General features: G+C 39.7%; 1 protein-coding gene across 5 annotated transcripts in view; it reads left to right on the plus strand.

Moving 5' to 3' along the window:
* The window catches only part of TBC1D30 (TBC1 domain family member 30), a 53247-nt gene extending 39205 nt beyond the window's left edge, over positions 1 to 14042 (plus strand). For 2 of the 5 annotated variants that reach the window (XM_068190125.1, XM_068190124.1), the window contains 6 exons: positions 2248 to 2353; positions 7625 to 7737; positions 7907 to 8046; positions 9620 to 9826; positions 10046 to 10102; positions 11419 to 14042. In XM_068190125.1, the coding sequence (XP_068046226.1) occupies positions 2248 to 2353; positions 7625 to 7737; positions 7907 to 8046; positions 9620 to 9826; positions 10046 to 10102; positions 11419 to 12200 (1405 nt within the window). In that variant the 3' untranslated portion in view covers positions 12201 to 14042. The remainder of the gene's footprint in view (positions 1 to 2247; positions 2354 to 7624; positions 7738 to 7906; positions 8047 to 9619; positions 9827 to 10045; positions 10103 to 11418) is intronic. The other 3 variants (XM_068190123.1, XM_068190126.1, XM_068190122.1) reach the window with 2 other exon arrangements.
* The last annotated feature ends 5704 nt before the right edge of the window (positions 14043 to 19746 follow it).

The following is a 19746-nucleotide window of genomic DNA, read 5'->3' on the forward strand; positions in this document are numbered from 1 at the left end:
TTCTATTGTAGTCCTTTGTGGCCTTGGAAACTCAGCACATGGCCAGAACACAAGAGATGTTAGTTCTTCAAACTCCTCTGTTGTCAGAGCAAATATTTGTGCTCCAAAGAGTTTACAGTGCTCCCAGAGAAATGAGTTTTGTCACTGGCTTCAGTGGGAGGTGTGAGCTCTGACAGGTCAAGCAGATGTTAGTTCAGCTGGAAATATTTTTTCAGCTGGCATCAGCAGCTGCATCGATTTTTTTCTTTTGATGCCTATTAAAACTCATCTTCCTTTTTTCTCTGTAATTGAACCACTGGGATTTATGTTCAGTTCTGTCCTTAGAGGTTTCATTTCCTTTTTTCTTTCTGAATAAATTAGCACTGCAGGCCAGTTGCATTGTAAGAGGATTTGTTTAGTACATTTAATTTTTAATCTGAAGAATAATAATTAGAATAATAATTTCTTGAGAGCTTTTTTTTATATTCTGTTCATGAATGAAACTTGCATGAATCATTTGCATTGGAATTAAGCTGTACGTAGTCACATAATGTTTTAGAAGTTCTTCCAGTGGATCTCTGTACACTTAAAAGTTGTAATTGTGAATGCTACAACTCATAACATGATAAAAAGGAAGCTACTACTTTGAAGATTTTACTGTAAAACTTAAAGAAAAATTAAAGATGTTTTAAAAAATGGAAAGGAACAAAATCAAGAAATATATAAGAATGTGTCTAAGAGAAATAAGCTGATGACACTGCACTGCATGTCTTGTTGTTTGTGGGAAATGGGAGAAGGTCTGGTGAAAGACTGGGCACTGTTTATGTTGGGAGAAGACTGTGATATTTTTTGTTTCTCTTTGTCCATGATTGGAACTAGAATGGGGGATTTAAAGAGGTGAGGCCAGAAATAGTGTTCATAATCTCATGATCTCCATACTTCCCAAGATTCATTCTCAAAATGAAAATAGGGTGAGAAGGGCATTTTTAAAGTGTAGGTGGCTCAATCATACTTCTGTTTTGAGGAAGGCTGAAGGAATGGGGAAGTTAAATATAGGTGCAGTAGAGAAAGGAGTATGTGGAGGTCATGAGAGACTGAAGGTATCAGGGCAGGTAAGCCATAAGTTTGTGATAATTGGCTGCATAGCCATTGTTTATACTAATTTTAAAATTTTTTTTTAGCTATGTAATCATTATTTTACCCAAACTGTTTTAGATTTCAGAAGGTGTTTCATAGCTCAGTGGTTGTTATGTACAGATGCTGAAGATCAAGGGAAGCTGCTTCTTCTATTGCTTAAGAAAAAAAGGCATTTTTTCATCATGGCTGTATGTTTTTTTATCATTCCAGCATCTGGGTTTTAGAGGAGAGTCTACAATACATAGCCATCAAAGCACTTCCTTGGGATATAAGAAAAACTAATTTTTCACTTGACAGGAGAGATGTTTAGCTGCTGACCTTAATGTGTGTAGAACACTAACTCACAAAAGCATATTACTCATATTTCTCTTCCTCTAGATGACACTCTGTGTGTTTAGAATGATTTTGTGCTTTTAGAAATGTGAAGAAAAGTGCAGAAAAAGTATCCAGTTGAACCTCCCCTTCCCAAAACAAGGCAAACAAAAGCATCCTACCAAAGCAAGCAAACAACCGAAAGCAACACAGTTCCCATCCCCAATTTAGAAATAGCATTTACAAATACGATGAGTGAATTTTCCTTCATTGTGCTTTAAGTTAGGCTAATTATTTTTGAACAGAATGACATGTATGAATGCACCTATATTTAATTTATTCCACAGGAATGGTTTCTGACCAGTGAATATCTTCCTGTCTTACAAAGTTCAGACAGTGAATTTGGCCATTTGGTGCATGGTGAAGAATGGGTGATGAGGCAGTCAAGAAATCTTTATGCTCCCTTTTTGGTCTGATAAGAGAACCCTCTTGTGCTTGTAGGTGTCAAAATGTATTGATTCTTGTGCTGTAGGAGTGAAAGGGGCAGAGGGAATAGCCTGTCTGGAGATACATTAATCTGTTATCATGAGGAGTCAGGACAGTAAGCTGTAGTCAGTGCATCTTTTTACAGCTACAGCTTTTCCGATGTTGTGTGCATAGTTTTATTATTTGGAAGTCTAGACAGAACTGCAAATAAACTTAAAAGTTAAGCTGTCTAACAGAAATGCATATTTTATGATGACAAGAAATCAGTTTTGTTTTGAACATGTAGAATCATATGTATAAGTAAAATAAAAACAAACATGTATTTTGATGTAGGCAAATTGAGTGTTGTGAAACTGCAGATGAGTTTTACAGTACTATGGGCAAGCTGACCCAGGAGATGCTTGAAGACAGTCTGATTGACAGCAATGAACTTATGCAGGTGAGTAATTGTAACATAATTATTTTTTGTATTTTTTTGTGTTGATTTCTTCAGGTTTTAATTTCTAACAAATTACATTTTTCTTCAGATACTGCAGAAACCTAAATTCTCCCAAGAATAAAAGTTTCAGATAATGAGCTAGCATGTCAATGAAACAAGTAGATGACCTGCAGTTAGATCTAGAATCTTATTTTTATATGAAATGTGGAGAACCACTAGGTGTCATTTAATAAAAATGGATTCTATGTTGACAGTGGAGTCTTTTGGGATATAATGCTCAATTGCATTTATACAAGTGAGATATAAAATCTTTAGTAGTCACCATTTTTAGGGTGTTCTTTTGCGTTATTTTTATGTTTTGGTCAGTTTTTTATTACACCGTGTCCTTTCCATTCTGCGGACATTGTGGGAAATAAGAGTTTATGAAGTGAGAAGTGTATGAAAGGTCCTTTATGATTTAAAAAAAACCAAAACACCGTGAGCAGTCAGTAGTGTACTGTAAACAAAGACATTTTTAGATAATTGCAGTGCTTGAATTATTAAAGCATATGTCATTGTATGAGAATAAAGACCCACATGGTTCTGGGAAAGGAAAGGGCCTTTAGTATAGCAGATAAATTTATTTATTTACAGTTACACTTATTCTTGTGATATTTTTAAGGTGTTGTCGACTTAGGTGCTTTATAAGGACTTTGTGCTACAGTTCTGGAACTTTCCTGTTGATAAGTTAGAGCATACTGATTAAATGGTTGCAAGTACAGAGGACATAATTCACCTGAAACTTTGTACCCGACTTAGGGGAAGGAAAAAAGTCAGTCTGTGAAGCTACAAAAGTTTAGTAACAGTTGTTAGCAAGTGACCTCTATTACCTATTGTTGAAAGATTGTGTTAAAATACACTATTTTAAATTTTATAATTTTGTTCATTGTTATTTTTGTCATTTGTTATTACTATGAGGAAGCCATAGGAATGGCAGAAGTGAGTTTTGTGGCTTTGTTTTGCTTCAAAAATGGAAATGCAGCAAGTCAGAGGTACTCACATACTTTTTAAAAAAGTGTTAAGGTTCCTCACAAGACAGTTCAGATAGTGAGGATGTGTAAGGAGGGCAGCACAAGCTGACATCTCATTGTGTTTTAGTTCCTGGTCTCCAGTGTGGTACAAAACCAAGATGTGGCATTTATGAATAAGAATAATTTTGGGAAAGCTGGGGTGGTCTTTTGTGAGTCTGTGGATTTCTTTCTTTACTGCTGTGTGTAATAAAAGATAAGGCATGGATAATTTACTGGTTGGAGAGATGGAAAGATTTTTTTTTAATTCTTGCAATTACAAATACTGGCAAATTAGCAATCTTTTTGTTCTTCAGCAAAAAAATGAGTATTTGGCACAATACATATATGTGTTCATAGTGTATGTGTGTATTTTATGGCATTGACAGGAGTGTTAAGGTAAGATGGCTTTGCCATTGATATGGAGAATGTGGCAGATTTAAGTTCTGTGTATGGAGGAGCAGTGTATCTGGTTTATGTGTGTCCCCTCAGTTGAAAAACCACAATATAGTTTGCACAGCTTTCTTCAAGTCAAAGGCAGGCGCTGGCAGTGTAGCCATCTCTGAGGTCTCCACTCTTTACCCTAAGTGGAAAGAATAAGGAACTACAAGAGTTTACCATCAGGGCATATAAGTGCTACCATGTATCTGGCTGGAGAAAAAAAAATTAATATGAACCATTGCATTAATGAAAAGATCCAGGCTGCTCGAACATGCTGTTTTTATAATTGCTTTAAGCTTTTTCAGAGGAGTCATCCAGAGATGCTTTATTTTCAATTTTTTTTTTCCTTTTCCCCTAATAAAAATTAGAATGATGAATTTACATTTAATACTTTTTACAAGATGGCTCAAGGACTAGTATCCTACTGTGGGGAAAGGATTATAATATCCTACTCTGCCTTCCCTACACATTTCAGTAGAGCTCGCTGGTGGCAATTATCTCGCTTCTCTTTAGGCTTGCACAACACTTACATTTGCATCTAAACTGTTGTCCAGGTTCACTTAAGCCAGAGTAACAGGCACTTCTCAACCCCTGGAAAACAAATTGTGGTCTAAGAGCCTTGTTTCTTTTAGGAGTTAGAGGAGGGAGGTACAAGTGATCCTTCAAGGGAGATGTTGACAGAGCAGATGTCTAAAGAAGAACAGGGGACTCATGTCCTCATTCTTTCCACCAGCATGTATAGTTGCTGCAGTTTTATCGTTCCCATGCAGACAGTACCTATAGTTAGGATGGGAGCCTTAAAGCTTTTGCAGATCTGCCCCTTGTGTGGCAAAAGTTCTTAATGTTTTACTGAGGAGAGCATGAAGACATTGGAGGAGCAAGCCAGCCTACAGTTTCTTCCTTTTTCAGATTGAACAGTTTGGGTGAATAAAGGGTAAGTGCTGTACACATCAGATTCTAGACTGCGTATGTATTGGTTCTAATATGGAGACAGAAGGCTGTACATCAGGTGTCTGCAAATATTCTAAACGGAGTGTGCTAGACTGAGTCTGTGCTTCCATGCCTTGTCAGAAAGTGAGCATTTTTATAAGCAGCTAAACTAATTCAGTTTGTACACTCAGGAACATTACAGCACAGAGGAGATGAGAAGCCAGCTGGAGGAGAGGCATCCCTTTGTATTTACTAGAACAGAGGGGAACAGGGATTAATCCTTTGTGGTACTCTAGCATTTTGGAATATCTGCTTAGGCAGTTACCCTGATTTGATGGTATTCACTGTTAACTTTCTACTTGAGTAGCACTTTGTCTGTTTTCTTTTGGGTTTGTTTTTGCTTTTGCTTTTTGTTTTGTTTAGTCAAACTGAAAAGAAAGAAGATCCTTAAACCAGCGAGGGTCAGCTATGGAGATAAGTATGTTTGTAAGCTGTCTGCAAAATGGCTTACCCTGTTTAGAAGCCACAGCCCATCACCTCCCATATGGTGTTCTGCTGAGGGTGTAGACAGTTTGCATTTTTAGAGTAAGGCAAAGGATTGTCAAATGATTTAAAGTGAGAATAGAGGGTTTTTGTCCTTGCCTCTTTTCTTGTTCCCAGGATGTGCCCCTTATGTAAATAAGATGCTAAGTTTGGCTTCATCATGCTTTTGTGTGTAGGCTATTTCCCTCTGGGACAGTTCCCCAGAATTAACCAAATGGCATCCAAGGCTGTGTAATGACTAGAAAAAGAATGCTTTGACTCTGAATTGTCACTGGGAGGATATCAGAGGTGTTGGCTGGCAATATTTTTTTTAATTTCCAGTGGAACTGGCACTGGCATAAAATTTGTTTTGTGGGTCCCTTAGCCAGGTGGTAAGCAAGGCCTGCAGTTATAACCTGATACAATAGTTAAGCTAAAAATATGTATGCTAAATGAAAGAACTTGTAGAAGATGTGGAAGAGACACAGACTGGAGACAGGCAAAAGCTAAAAGCATAATCTGAAACAGGTGCAAGGAGCAAATGGAGGAATTGGAGTAGACTGTTTCAGTTAAAGGGTAACTAGCATATGGAACAAGTTATCTGAGAAGGACATTGACATAAAACATAGAAATAAATTCCAGACAAACCACAGGAGAGAGTTGAAACATATAGAAAAAAATAAAACCTAACAGGAAAGTATGGTGGAGATCAAACAAGCAGGCAGACATGTTGGGCTGGAGGTCTTCCTCCAGATCATAAAATTCCTTTGTCTGGTAGACTGATGGGAAATCACTGTTCAGGCCCTAGAGAATATTTATCTTTCACAGTAGCATTGTAGTTTAATGGAGTGGCAAAACTTCAGTTCATGCTATGGATTTTTGAAGGCATCTTCCTTTCCTTAGACACTGTGCATGGCTTGAACTGTAAAAACATTCTCATACAGAAGCCTGTGAGGTGCACTATTGATCTGTCTCTGATTCAGAAAGGACTGTCTTTCCTGCTCCTCAGTGCTTACATCATTGCTGTTAATGAAACTTTTCCCCTCCTTATGTCAGGAAATGTCTAGAACTGAATTCATGTTTGCAATTTTCCTTAGTGTACTTAGCATAGACAAGGCAGAGTTCAAGAACGGATTATGTAGAAACTGTTCAGAATTTTCTTTCATTTTAATTGAGGTCATTTGCCTTCGGATGAAAATGTCACTGACTTAATAGCACAGGAAAAAAAAATAAGTGAAGATTTACTGTCATAGCTAATGAGAAAAGTTTATGTTGCTGTCTTTCAAAAGATATTTAATTTTCAGGATGTGCAAAAGATTTAATATTTCAGAAAAATTATGAGAAATTGTATTTTTGGTTTTTTTTTTTTCTTCTCACATTTAGAGTCAGAATGAATTATTTGGTAGTTATTTGAAAGTTCTGACTAATGAACAAAAGTAGGGGGAAAAAGGCAACTAAAGTATGTAGGAGCAAATCAGCAGTGATATTGCAATGAATATGATGTATCTTTGTCCAGGTTGGCTGGTGACTTACAGCAAAAATAATGCTGAATGGAAATGCATTTGCAACTATGCATCTTTTTAAACTCTGAGTATTGATATAAAGAAAATCTATTAGCATTTTCATGACCTTGTTTTAGAAAAACAACTACCTTTACCCCACCAAATCCCAACTTTACCCTCAAAACCAACCAGCAATCAAAACTAGAAACGGAGGAAAGAAAACTTGGATATGTTGGATCCTTCCTCTTTAGTGATGATTTTTTAATGCTGGTGTGATTTCCTTCACACAAGCTCTTGAGCTTCTCAGGTAAAATAATGAATCAGCTAACAGTCCACATCAATGAGGATCTGCCCCTTCCTATCTATGCTAGTGCTAATACTTTGTTGAATACTTGAGCAAAAACTTAGGTCTCCTGGAAAGATCCTCAATGATGCATCCTAATGATGCATTCATGTAAGTGAAATAATAATTGGAGGAGGATTTCTGGTGTGCTGGCAAGAAGGGGTTGACAATAATTATTAAATGAGTATAGGAGTTGTAAAGGATCCTACAGTTCATGTTATCAGTTCCTTATTTTGTTTTTTTGGGTTTTTTTTGGTTTTTTTTTAACAGAACTGTGTATCTTTATAGTGAGTCAGTCTTTATTTTTCTTACAGGAAATACTGACTGAATCATAAAACTAGGCCATTTTCTTACAGCATGTGAATGTGCAAGAATGTACAGCCTTTAATCCTGCAAGACTGTGGAAGTATGTTCATGAAAAAATCTTTTGTGAGACTGTTAATTAAATCAAAAGTTTTTAAAGTTGCCCTTTCTTTTCCCCCCCCAGACTGTTTACACCATGGCTCAGTTTCCTTTCCCACAACTGGCAGAATTGAGGGAGAAATACACATACAATATTACTCCTTTCCCTGCAGCAGTAAAATCAACTTCATTTTCAGGGTAAGTTTGAAATGCGCTGCTTATGGTGTGTAGAGTTATTGTTTACCCTCTGCAGATGAAAAGGCAGGTGGATCCTCCCTTCTATGGTTCTAAAAAAGATAAAAATGCTTGGTAATGTTCACATTTAAGAATGTATCCTCCTTACTTGTCTTATGTTCTCTTTTGACAGCAGGTTAGGCAGAACCAGAGACAGTGATGAAGAGAATGACTTAGATGATGAAGACTCAATTGCTAATGCAATTGGTTGTCTTGGACCATTAAGTGGGTTTTTGGCACCAGAGCTCCAAAAATACCAAAAACAAATGAAAGGTAATGACTTATTTATTTTTGGAAAACACAGTTAAATCTATATGACTTGGCAGAAATTACCTGCTGCTCTGTCTGTGAAAGCTGCTATGGAAAGTGTGTTTTCTGTGCACACAGGGGTTACAGCAGGTACCAAATGATTTGCTCTGTGCTCCATGAAGATGTTGTCAAAGCCAAGTTGGAAGGCTGTAGGTGTACAGTAAATGATGGTGTGAGTTAAAGATTTGGCTACAGTAATGGAAACAAAACAACCCCACAGTGTTGCACACACACAAAAAAGAAGCATATGTGAAGAAAATTCCACCCTAAATCCATGCATATTTCTGAGACAGCTGTTAGGTAGCCAGCATTTTCTGAAGGGTATACCTTTAATAAATTATCTTGATCTCTATTAACATGTGCATGGCTAATACTGGAACCAATCAGCAGTGAGTGAATTCTGCAGGTGATTTCACTGCTGTTTTGGCCAAACTTTCAGATTGTTCTATGTTTTGGATTTATTCAGAATGTCATCATTTTTCAAATCCTTCTGCACAGAAATAAAATTTCTTGACAGAATTGTATGAACATGAGTGCAAATTCTCTATAAGCAATACAAAATGCTGATCCATACAAGGAAAGCAGTAGCCTTTATGAAATGGTACTGGATCAACAGTCATTTCACAGTATCTTGGGAGAGGCCATTTTTATTTATCCCCAACTTACCCTCAAAAAACCCCAGACTGATGTAACAAGTTGCTGTTCGCACTTCATCATTCTTGTGGCTTGGTTTTGCTGAGACATGTAAGCTGCAATTTTCCTCTCGATTGCTGTGTTTTGTTTTTCCCTTCCTGGGGAACTCTCTACCTGCTGCTTCAAACTAGCACTTAGTCAGAACATCAAACTGCTGTTGCAAACTAAGCCAAAGACAAATAAACATTCCTTGAAAATGAATTATACTCCTGACCCTGTAGTGCCAGGTTGGTGCATCAGAAACAGCTGTGAAAATAAACTGCCCTGCTGCTAATGCTCTGCAGCTGTTGATCAGAGACACTCTCAAGTTGTCTGATCCTTAGCTGCTTTGTGCCTATCCCTTTTGTTGCTACTAGCAGTTTTCTCCCAGTGGTATTCTGTTTCCTGATGCTTCTTGCTGGTAGCACTAGGTTGGTTGTTTAATCTCATGCCTGCTTGACTGTAATGTATTTTGTAACTTGCATTTTTGGCCTCTATGGCAACCAAGTATCTTTAATAATTGTTATTGAATTACTTCAGTGGTGGCTTGATGTACTTTTGGATATTTGAAGAACTATGCTTATAACTTTACACTGCCATGTTAATTGACTTTTGTAGTCTTTAACCTCCCCTCAGACCCCTCCTATTCTTAAGCAGTAGTGCTAATTATAATACTTCTTATTGTAAATAGCACAGCTTAGTTAAATATACATGTTATAATAAATTTTTAATTGAAAACTGCCATTAAATAAGATGGTAGGAAACAGACACAGACTTCCCTTGAAAATAATCTACAGAAGTACAGATATATCTCTTGAGTATGCCAATTTACTTCTCACCTCCACTTTATTCCCTCCTTCTACAGATCAGAATGAAGAACAAAGTCTTGGTTCCAGTAACATTGCAGAATTAAGTCCAGGAGCAATAGACTCTTGCAGAAGTGACTATCACACTGCTTTTAACAGCATGATGATGGAGCGTATGACCACTGATATTAATGCACTGAAAAAGCAATATTCCAGGATAAAGAAGAAGCAGCAACAGCAGGTTCACCATGTGTATATCAGAGCAGGTAACACATCAAAACGTGCTTCATTTCCTGATTTATTGCAAACTAACTTTGTCAGGCAAATTACCTTCTTTTACATTTGACCAAATAGATAAAATGGAAAGACTGATGATACAACATTATAGCAAATAATGACATTAATGATACAATATTAGTAGTAAAGTGGGTATTGCTTCATGAAGACAGAAAACAAGAAGGTGATATTTTTTCTTCTTTTGTCAGGATCTGAAGATGATGACCCTGGGGTTTTCTTAGGTCCCAGGGACCAACTAAACAATGGTATTTAAAAGTGGCTTTGCTGTCTGGGTGCATTGTGTTGATCTCTCTGATTAAAAAACTTTAAGTCTTTGGCATTCTTGGAATTGACATATTGATGCACTGGAAAAAGTGAATGCAGAGATGAGGATGCTTCAGATCAGGTGGCAGGTAGATTCCTAGCTGGTCTGTATTATCCAAACTCCTCTCAATTCATCTGGGCCCGGCAAATTATGCAACTGAAGGACCTGGCTTAGAGTTCCCTTGTGGCTGGCAGTTTCCTTAGCTATAGTGATAGTGTTGTGAGGACTGAGCTGGACATAAGTCCCTTATTTAACAACCCATGTTATGGAATCTGTCTCCCTAATTGTCAGACTCAGCAGTGCAAGATTTGGCATGAAATGCATAGCTGAAGGTTTTACTGGGTGTACAAGCTGAACACAGCCCACCCCACTCATTCTTCCCTGCTTAGGTGTATTTCTAAGTTCACCATTGAACCATGCAAATGGGTCACTGTGGAGAATTATTATTTCTCTTCCAGATTGTCTAAACCTGTGCTAGTAGGAGCATTGGAATACATGGAGCTGCAATTTTTTATTTACATGGTTTAGAAGGACTTTAAAAAAATATTAGTGAACTGTTTGCTTTGAACAGAGACTGTAGCCGGCAGAAACAGTGCAAACAGTAAAATGTTGATTTCCAAGGATGCCAACCCCTACCTTCCAAACACAAATCTTTCTAATCTTACTCATCATGATACAGGGCTGGGTTTTTAAGTTAATCAAACTGTCATCTAATCATTAATTCTGAGTCTACTCCTCTGGCTTAATAAGACGTGGTTTTATGCGTTAAAAGTACTTTAGTTCATTTTCCATTTTCCAATCACACAAGCCTCATGGATGGGCTTGTGTGACTGAAGTCATCTGGAAACTTAATTGCCTCATGCTGTTGGAAGAGAAATGAAGTAGAGGGGAGATATCAGAAGCCAATATTAATGTTAAACTATCAGTTATAGTGCAATTCCAAAAATCAAGAAGCTTTTTTTTTTTCATTATATATTTTCGTGGCATTCCTGGCTTGGGGTTTACCCATAGGTGCAAAACAGTGAAGGAGGGCAGAAAATGCTTATATAGAAGGTGCTGCTTTGTGTTCAACTCTTAAGACATAAGTGAAATTCAGTGATGATTTTTAAGTTTGGGTTGGTTTTTTAAAAATACATTCTGTCTTAGAAACCTTTGCTATATCTCAAGAAAGGTATCAAATTTGGTGGTAGATCCTTAGAACATTAATTTGTTTTGTTCTTTAACAATACTGTGTTTCTTTTAAATGCTTTCTTTCAGACAAGGGGCCAGTTACCAGCCTCCTCCCTTCTCAGGTAAACCATTCCCCAGTGATAAACCACCTCCTTTTAGGAAAGAAGATGAAATTGAATAACAAGTCTCTCAAAAATGCTGTTATTCACATTCCAAGCCATGCTACGGGGAAGATGTCTCCCATTCCCCAAGAAGATCTTAAAACAAAACTGAACTCTCCGTGGCGCACTCACATACGAGTTCATCGGAAGAACATTGCTAGGGCCAAAGGCCAGCTGGGCTATGGAGATACTGTAGGACTGATAGATGAGCAGAGTGAGGGCTGTAAAACAAATAGTCCTAGTGCAAAGGAGGAGGCTTCTAAGCATTCTGACTTTGGAGAAAGAGAAGAAGGTGGTTTGGGTGACAGGACTACTCGGAAAGCTGACCAGCAGTCGTCTGAGGCAGACTCTACGGACAGCGGTACAAACATGTCCATGGTTCAGCTAAAACTGGAAGCACTGGAACTCACTTCAGATACCCAAACCAATGTAGAGCCAACATCCCATCAGTCCAGCCAGCCATGTTTATCAGAGTCTTCCACTTCATCCAGAGACAGTGGAAACCTGGCTAAATCACCCCAGCCTGGGAACCCAAAGCCACAAGTCTTCAATCCTTTTCCCAGTGTCAAGCCTCTTCGAAAGTCAGCCACAGCCAGGAATTTAGGGCTATATGGCCCCACTGAAAGAACACCAACTGTACACTTCCCACAGATGAGCAGAAGCTTCAATAAATCTGCCAGTGGCAGCAGCGGGACAAGGAAACGATGATGTGCTGGTACTTATTATTTCTGACAGCAACAAAAGAATTTGTATTGCCTTTTTTTTTTTAATGTGTGCATGTGTATGTGTGTCCCAAAGCATTTCTAATTGCTAGTTTAGTAACAGGGACAAAAGTGGTTACCAGATATATAAATATGTGTCTTTGAAAATTGTACTTCCATGTTATTATGGGATAGATTAGTGAAGGTGCACTTGGGGACCCTATTGTTAATTCTGATGGTCCTGTGTAAAATAAACATTCATTTGCAATGTGAAGCATACTGTTTCTTAAAGTCTAACTAAGACATTAAATCACCAGCTGCCTTTAACCCCTCAGCCCCCCATGGCTGCCTCCTGTCTAGCTGAGCTCAAAGGACCAATTGTCCAGTGCAGCAGACAGGTGTAACAGTTTTTGTGACTGTTAAGCAGCTTCCCCATCCAACCTCATCATCATACTCTGGGAGTAGCTGGAGAAGCCATGATAAACAGAAGCACAAGCAGCCCTAGCAATCAAAAGTGTCACTTTGTGACATCTGGCTTCAGATATTCTTGAGAAACATTTTGTGCTTCTCTTCCCACAGCAATTCTATGCTGATACTATTTTTAATATAAACCTAAACATTGAGCATGAGAACAGCAGACATAAGTCCATCCACAACACAGGTTTGCTCTTTCTCTATTACATGTGTACATACATGAATTTTGTTACTTACTGCTGGAGAGTTGCAGCACTGTAAAATGAGGAATTAGGTACAACTATTTGTATAGTTGTATGATTATTATTCTGATGCATCTTGACTTCAATGGATTTAAAAGCTATTATCTATATTAGACTTGTAGTTAAATAATATTTGCCAGCTTAGCAGTAGGTAAAATATATGAATGTTCCAAAGTAGTTTAGGGGTTTAAATTCTATAAATAGAGTGACTAGATACTTAGAGTGCCACTTCCCATTAAAAGCCAACACGTCAGCCACTATGTTAGTGGGATGTGTCCCCTGGGCTTCCATGTCTTGGTTCCTCTTTGGTGTGAAAGAAAGTGATAAAGTCTGTATTTATTTCCAAATCAAAAAGCAGAGCTGATAAATACCATAAGACAAGTGTTTATATGTATATAACAGAGGCAGACAGAGAAACTAAACCTAGATCATTCAACTTCAGGATTGCAAAATCAAGTACTCAAACTCCAAGAAATTCAGGTTGCTCTTAAATCATTGCAGCTCTGTCAAATGCAATGTACTGCCTGTGATTCATTACCTTGATTCCAAGTTTCCTGTGGCATGAAAGGGCCAATATTTTAAACTGCAGTAATGATGAATCAGCACCATTGTATGTAATATCTTACTTGCTTTAAAAAATTCTTTGTTGAATTTGCAAATTAATATATATCATTGTCTATGAATGTATTCCATAACCTATAGTATGTGACACCAGTTTTACTGTATACCATAACTTATAAGCTGTACAATATACTCTGTTCATTGTTGTGGGAACAGTTTTATTTTGCTATTGTTTCATATAAGTGTATGCATATAAAGTAATATACAACTATGAACACTATAATTATAAAACAAATGTAGGTCAGATGTTGCCCCTGCCTTATTTCCAGGCGATAGTAGTATTGTCACTAATGATTACTTACAGCACTAAGTAAATTTAAAATAATGTAGAATTTAGTCTCTGATTATGGACTGTATGTGAATTGTTTTTGCACTGAATTAGAAGAAATGGACTTCTCAAAAATTTTCCTGTGAATCATCCTCCCCAGTTTTTCTTAGCTTCAGTGTATCATGCGACTGTATGCTGAACCCATACAAATAAATGGACTGTCAGTCTGTAAAACTTGCTAAAATGACCCAAGTATGTGCATGAATTTTTAACATTTTATGAAGTAAGCACTGGGAAATCAGTAAATTATGTGTGGCTATAGGTCTGGGGAAAGAACAACACATTCTAATGATTCATTAGAATGAATAATAATTTACAAGTGTGTATTCAGGTCTTGGACTGTTAGGATTGAGGTGAAGGAACCACAGCTGCTCAGTGCATTAGTTTGATGATGCTTGCTGCAGGAAATTTTCTTAAAGTACTACTTGATGAGAAAATAGAATGTCACATTAGCTACCTCAAAGGTACACTTCTGTGCCTCAAAGGATATTCGCTCTCTAACTGAAATGCTGTTGGAATATACAGCAAAAGCAACTTCATTGCTTAGTACTGAGACGGAAGATTAAGATGAGGTCCAGAGAACCAGGGAACTCCAGAGAAGTTTCCCATTGTTTTTCCTTAAAGAATCCCTTGAGCAAATGAGGTCTAGTGATGAAGCAAGTTGTGCTTGGAAGAGTGGCATTGCAGCACTGAGGGTGCTGGGAAGTATGATGGTGGGAATCTGCTCCATAAACATTTTGTTCTCCTTGAGCCTTCTTGTTCTAATGTTCTCTTCCATATTCCATATGACCAAATGACATTTCTGTTTTTTGGTTTTTTTTTTTTTTTAATTCCTATAGTTTTGGGGTGGGTTTTTTTGTTTTTGTTTTTTGAGAAAGGATTTTAATAGGATTATGTTGACTTTTACTTCTGAGCTTGTGTTTCACCATTATCAAATGAAAGCTCGCAAAGGACAGGCATTTGATTCCATTTTGTGGACACTTACAGGTCTGCAAGTGGAAACAGGTCCACAGCTATTCAGAGATTATTAGAAATTGTCTATGCTTTGGGGGTAAAAATAGCAGATAGAAGTTTTTCAGAATTGTTGTCAGCAAAAATTGGTTTCATCCACAACTGCAGCTGTAGTTCAAATTCAATTTTGTGTGACTAAAAATCCTATCTCCATTCAAAACAACCTAAGTGGTTACTGGAAAGGTAGCAAAACATTATTTAATGCAAAAGTAAAATGCAGCCCTTTACATAGGTATTTCCAATTCAGATAAAAGCTAATTTTCAAAATTCAAGACTTAAAATCTTTATGAAACTTTCACAACATCTATTTTAAACTGTGTGAAATATTTAATACAGAAATAAGGTGAGTTGTTTCACTGTACTGTAGTTTTCCTTGACCTTCTTTGCAAGGACTTATCTTCTGCCCATCCATGGGCAGTAGTAGCATCTGGCTGAGTGGCAGGGAGCCAGTATCATCTGATACCAGCTCCACTGAAGTAAGAAGAGATAGAAAAGAGATCCAAATACATCCCTATCCTAGTCAATGCTTTGTTTGCTCCAGTTTCACTTGATTTTTATTGGTGAAAGATTCATTCAAGGCAGGGGGTTGTGTAGAGGCCTGCCAGTGATTTGAGATGCGCAGTCATGTCAGACCAGCACCCTCAGGCTGTGTGCCATTAGCCACAGGGACTGGTGAGGTGACTGATTTCTCAGGCAGGCAGAAGCTGCTCAGACACCTTTGAACACCTCTGTGTTAGCAGCGTTGGGAAGGCATGCTCCTTTGTAGGAGGGGTGAATCCAATGCACTGCAGGAAATTGCATGTGTGAAGGGTCTCTTCTGCACACCCTTTCCCACTGAAGAGCCCTCAGGGCTTGCACTGGCTGATGGGCTGATACAAGATATTTGACACAGTTTAGGACATAGAAGTCGTTTGCAGTGTCAGACCATGCTCAGGCCCAGGCTTCCTCAGTCTGCAGGATGCCATTTCAGCTGTGCTTTGACCTACAAGCAGCACACAGCACTTACTGGCTCACCACAGGGTTAAAAAGAACCACAAATGCTTCCAAGTCTTCTTCTGATAAAATTGTATCAAACCACACAGGTTTACCACAAATAAGCAGGCAGTGGTGGTGGTGGCACCAGAGGCAATACATGTGGATGGAGACCTTGGGAGGAGGGAAGGATCAACTTGTCCAGGCAAAGGTACAAGTTTCGAGGGAAAGCAAACTCCTTGGTGCCTGTGTGGATTTTTAGGGTTTTTTAGTTGTAAACAACAAGTCTATGACATGGTGCTTCCTGCCCATCTTTCCTGTGTTCAAAGAGGTCATGAAATTGCCTGATGCCAGCAAGGTGCACATCCTGCAATGGTGTTGTCCACCCACTTGGTAGCCTAATGGTTGCTCCTGCCCTGGCAGGAGGGAGATGCCAGTGGAGAGCCCTCTGATGAGGTTCACACTGAGCTATCTAAAAGGGTCTCCTCTCATGGACGTGTATGTTTTTTTGTTCTAGCTTGTTCGTTTTCTGATATTTTATATTTGCTGGTGGCATGGGGAAATTTGATCCTCATTTTTTGAATACTGCATCAGGAAAGACAAGTGCTTTCTGCATCTCAAGACTCAATATTTTTGCAGCTATTCCTCTCTGTTTGGTTTGTATTTTGCCTTTGTGGACTTCCAACCCTTGCTTATATTCATTGTCTGGGTGTTTGATGAGAGTTTTCAGGAAGATAACCATGCTGGTCAGCTTAGCCCAGTGTCTTTTCTCTGCCAGCTAATGGTTGGAAACTGCCAGTAATGGAGTCTGTAGGAACACATCACATCCAGAGACAGCCTTCCCTTGGGGCAGTCATCCAGTTTTGTCTGGGTTGAGTACATCACACAGCGGTGAGGTGGTGGCTGGGCCAGCAGCTCACCCACAGTAGTGTGCTGATCTGGGCAGCGGCGTGCACAGCAGGGACCACAAACAGAGGTTCATAAGCAGAATTTCCTCCTTCACATGAAAAGAATAATAATAATAATGGAGACATGGCCGAGAATGAAAAGAATAATGAAGACCACAAAATGTGAGCCTGAAGCAGCAGCTGTCGTGGTGGTTCCTGCTGGGTGCTGGACTGCTTCTGTGGGCTCCACTTGAGCTTCCTCCCTTCCAGGCTGACTGGCCTCCTTGCAGGGGAGATCACAAGGAACTTAGCAGGAGGGATCCTCCAAAGGGGCAGAAGGTGGGAATGGACTGAAAAGCCTCATTAGGCCCTCAGAGGGTCAGACATGGCTGAAAACCCCAGATCCAGCACATCACACAGCCTGTTCAGTGATGAAGGACTCATGGGCAGTAGTTCCCAGCCAGTTTTTCAGCCCCTTTTGGGCACAAACAGTGGTGTTTCTCTGTCACTGTCCATGATGGCTCCTCCACCTTGCTTTCCTTTCCTAATAGCTCCAGTGGCTGCTCTAGATGACACATGGGTACAAACCCAGAGTGAAGGGCAGGTAACAGTCTGTGCAGACACATCACAAGGACAGCTGTGGAAGGAAGGTGTTTGGTCAGCAAGAAGGAAGTAACTTTATTCTTAGGAAAAGTAGGAAAGGTCTCTAGCAACCACCCAGCATATGCATAGGAGCCGATTTTAAGACTTTGAGAGGCCAAAGATTTACAATTCACCAGCAAGCAGTCACAGGTGCTCAGGGAGAGGAGAGCTGAATGGAACCTTACAAGGTATGAACCTGTAGTTCCAGATACCAAAAAGAGTGTCAGAAATTGTACAATCTTTTTCGCCCAACTTCGACTTATAATTGCAGCTTCTCTTACTCTGCTAATGACATCTCTTAATGAAACTGGGTTTCTTTTTTTCCTTTCCTTTTTTTTTTTCTTTTAATAAATGTAGGTCTATTGCTCTGTTTTATCTGCACCAGCGTACAGACCTGATCGTCTTCTGCCTGTTCCCACACTACTAGTCACTTAGATTAGGCATACATAGTGCCCTTCTGAACTCCAAATTGCTGTGTATGATCATTTTTATACTGTTTCCCCTGCACTAGTAAACTTTTCACCCAGTTACAACTATACTGTTCAGTGTCTGGCCTCCAGTGCTCTTGGAGAAGAGGCTTTTCTCCAGAGGGAACAAAAGGACTATTGTCTGCTTGGCAGAAGGCCAGGTGACTCGGTGTTGCTGGACACGTTCTCTATCCCCACTAGCCAGCGCTGAGTCGCTGATTTCCATCCAGACTGGAAAGTACTTGTTGCACGAAGTGTTTGCTGCTGAAGAGGCTCTTCTTCTGCCATCGTGGGAGAGGCAAGCTGTGCCACACTGCTGCTGAACCTCCAGGCTGGTGTGACAGACAGAGCTGGGGAGGATTTCACTATTGCAGTTGGCATGACACCATAGCATCTTCTGTAAAAGTGCTACAGTGTCTGGCCGCAGAGTTGCAGTACTGCTGCTCGAGGTTAGACCAGGTTTGCAGCCATCACCACAGCAGGTCAGTGATGGGTGCTCTGGCCCAGTCTGCACTGTGGCTTTCTGTGTTGACACCCATTCGAGGTGATCTTCTAAGTACGGTCACTAGGGGCCACTGGCGCTCCATGCAAACACAACTGCTGCACTTCCTGTGAAAGAAAATACCGTCATGGCTTAGTGTTTTCAATTTTTATTCATTTTCGATCAGATGTGAAGTAGTTTCTAGTCTGTTTACCTTTGATTACACATTGCAACCCCTCTGCTCTATTTGACTCCTCTTAGTAAACTTGCTACCCTTGCACAGCGATCCCAAAGCACAGAGACATCCTAACAGCATGTCTTTGGAAACAGTGGCCATAGCAAGACTCTAAAATGCTCTAAAGGCTCTTTCTCAGTCAGAGGTGTAATAAACTTTCTTTTTGGTGAATGAGCCATCAAACAGAATTCCAGTTGCAAGCAGGTGAAGGAAGCTTGCTGGATTCACTGAGTGCCTTGTTGAAATTTGTTTTATGAGTGCACCAGCAATGACAACCAGTTCCTGCCAGTCACGAATCAGCTCAGGTATTTTATCATAAATACTGGAGCTAAGCTGTTCCAAAGGCTGAAATAAAAACTCCACCTTCTGGTCAAAGTTCTGTAAAAAATAACCCAAACAAAATATAGCTGTACTAATAAACTCCTCTCAGACACTTACCAGCTAGCTGCCCTGCCCTAGAGAGCTTACTGCTCAACCCATGAATGTTTTAAACTTCTGGAGCTTGAAAAAAAAAAACATATTCAGGTCTCCAGATGCAGATCTTGTGCCTTGAAGAATTGCTTGCCTTAGCTGAGAATTGGAATTTGAGCTTCACATGCCAGTCATCAGCAATCAGTACTGACTCCAAGTGGGCCTGTGGGAATCTCATGAGGTTTAACAAGACCAAGTGCAAGGTGCTGCACCTGGACTGGGGCAAACCCTGGTGTCAGCACAGGCTGGGGATGAACAGGTCGAGGGCAGCCCTGCTGAGAAGGACTCGGGGGTGCTGGGGGGGGAGAGGCTGGACATGGCCCAGCCATGGGCACTCCCAGCACAGAGAGCCAAACGTGTCCTGGGCTGCATCCAGAGCAGCGTGGGCAGCAGGGCCAGGGAGGGATTCTGCCCCTCTGCTCTGCTCTGGTGAGAGCCCACTTGCAGTGCTGCATCCAGCTCTGGGGTCCCCAGGAAAGATGAGCTGTTGGAGCAAGTCCAGAGCAGGGCTCCAAAGATGGACTGGAGCACCCTCCTATGAAGACAGACTGAGAGACTTGGGGTTGATCAGCCTCAAGATGGATGTGGGGAGGCATTATAGAAGCCTCCTAGTACCTGAAGGGGCATTGTAAGAAAAATTGTGACAATATTTTTAGCAGAGCCTGTTGTGATATGACAAGGGGGATGGTTTTAAACTAGAAGAGGATCATAAAACACTGGTA

The sequence above is a fragment of the Anomalospiza imberbis genome, chromosome 5, assembly GCF_031753505.1.
Source record: "Anomalospiza imberbis isolate Cuckoo-Finch-1a 21T00152 chromosome 5, ASM3175350v1, whole genome shotgun sequence".
NCBI classification, from domain to species: Eukaryota; Metazoa; Chordata; class Aves; order Passeriformes; family Viduidae; genus Anomalospiza; species Anomalospiza imberbis.